Below are 1,959 nucleotides of genomic sequence, written 5' to 3'. Positions count from 1 at the left end.
GCGGGGATGAGAGATATGCAGGCTAGGTGGGCCACCCTCGCTGACCTCGTTGAGGGGGTGATTCCGAAAGCCAGGCGACTGGAGGATGTAGCTGAGGCATCCACACCACCTCCTGAACGCCCCGCCCCACCATCATCCATACCTCCACAGTCAGAGAGGGGGATGTCTGTTGGCGACTCCCCGCCGGCGACCACGTTGGAGCCCCCGGCGGAGGGCACAGAGGCCACTGATGGACAGGTGGACGTCGAGATGTTGGACGTGGATCCGGAGGGGGAGGCTGAGGGTGAGGCTAAGGGGGATGCTGAGGGTGAGGGTGAGGGTGAGGGTGAGGGTGAGGGTGAGGGTGAGGGTGAGGCGGAGCATGAGGGGGAGCCTGGTGTGGATGCGGCAGCATCACCGAAGGAGACTGAGGTGACTCCCGCCGCCGTTGAGGTGCCTGTTGATACCACGGCCAATGAACCCGCAAGCCCTCAAGACACATCGAATCCCAAGCGAAAGCTTGATGATGACGCGGAGGATGCCCCTGTCGAAAAGAAGAAGAAGAAGGCCGCCGCCACCAAGAAGAAAGCTCCCGCACGTCGTAAAGGTCGGTCCAGGCCCGCGGACGCTGATGCCACGCCCCCACAAGACGTAGATGAGGAGGGAGAACAGGTTGAAGGGGAGTAAAGGTTTTCTTGCATCACCTCTTTGTGCGTCTGTAAGCCCGGCGGACGCCATTCTCTTCAATTTTTTGATGTATATACCGCCCGGCGGGCGCCTTCTTTCTTGCAATTTCTCCCCGCCGGCCTCATTTTTATATATATCCTGTCATACAATGCTCAATAATATCTTGTCCACGTCGTTGAAGTGGTGTGATATTTGCAAATGATAGCATAAGTAATTTACAATTGAGCTCCCTTCCTTTTATTGGCCTCTCTCTCTTTTTCCAAACGAAGTTGTGCCGGCGGGGCCACATTGTACTTACGCTTGGGCGTTCGAGCAGACTTCCTCACAATGAAGAGGTCGTCCTCTCTATCCCGCTGCTCCTCTGGAGTCTCATCCAGACCTCTGTTTGCATTAACCACTGCCGTTGGCTTTTTTCTTGGTTTCGGCTTGGGCTTGATTCTCGTTCTCTCTGCATTAGTCTCTCCCCCGCCGGTGTTAAACGGAATATTGCGACTGTTGCCGCCGGAGGCAATGTCACTCCCGTTGCCGGCGGCGTCATCTTTACGTCTGCGCGTCGCTGCAGCCTTTTTTCGTGATGTTTGTTTGTCAGCTGCTTTCCTTTTCCCCTTTTTGTTGTATCTAGGTGGGAGTGTCTCCAGATCCTCATCTGAAACTGGTGGAGACGGAGCCGCAAGGGACAGGCGTGATATAAGCGCTCTCCGCCGTTCATTTCTAGCTCCAGGAGTGTCGGTGGATGGATCAGATGATGGCTCTTCTGAGTATGGTACGACAGGTCGTTTCTTTTTGCCTTTTCCTAATGGTGGGTCTGATTCAACGTCAGGTGGGGGTAAATGGGGGTGCCCCTCATCGACAGGTGGAAGGTCTGGATCCTGGACTGGATTCTCTTGGATTGCTTGACTTTGTATGGGAAGCGGAGGTGTCACCGCCGCTGGAAGATCGATATCGCAAGGCTCAGGCGGAGAATAAGCCATCGGAGGAGTGATTTCGAGAGTGATTTCGAGGGGCACCATTGGAGGCCGAACAAACAACCTGCCTAGTTGAGGAGATGGCCTACTGCTTTGATTAACTTCAGGTAAATTTCTAGAGAGGGATGCAGCTGTAGTACTGTCAGGAGGGACGCTTGGAACCTCCGGCGGGGACGCTCTGGCCCGTTCAGGAAGGACACTGACTGCCTCCGCCGGGGACGCGGGCAAGCGGGCCGTCGGGGACATGACCAGTAGGGTATCAACTGAATAAAAGGAGGGTTTAAGCCTTTCTGCATCAATGTAAAAGTTGAATCGAAATGTTCAGAAG

The 1,959-nt window shown here is 55.0% G+C and overlaps 1 protein-coding gene across 1 annotated transcript; it reads left to right on the top strand.

Moving 5' to 3' along the window:
- Positions 1-15: 15 nt before the first annotated feature.
- Positions 16-666, top strand: LACBIDRAFT_303653 (uncharacterized protein; the record flags this gene model as incomplete). The annotated part of the gene is made up of 1 exon (XM_001890972.1): positions 16-666. The coding sequence occupies one exon, from the start codon at positions 16-18 to the stop codon at positions 664-666; it is 651 nt and encodes a 216-aa protein (XP_001891007.1).
- Positions 667-1,959: the final 1,293 nt, after the last annotated feature.

Source organism: Laccaria bicolor, genomic scaffold, assembly GCF_000143565.1.
Source record: "Laccaria bicolor S238N-H82 LACBIscaffold_254 genomic scaffold, whole genome shotgun sequence".
NCBI lineage: Eukaryota > Fungi > Basidiomycota > Agaricomycetes > Agaricales > Hydnangiaceae > Laccaria > Laccaria bicolor.
The sequence above is the reverse complement of the archived record's forward strand: the minus strand, read 5'-3'. Positions and strand labels throughout refer to the sequence as shown.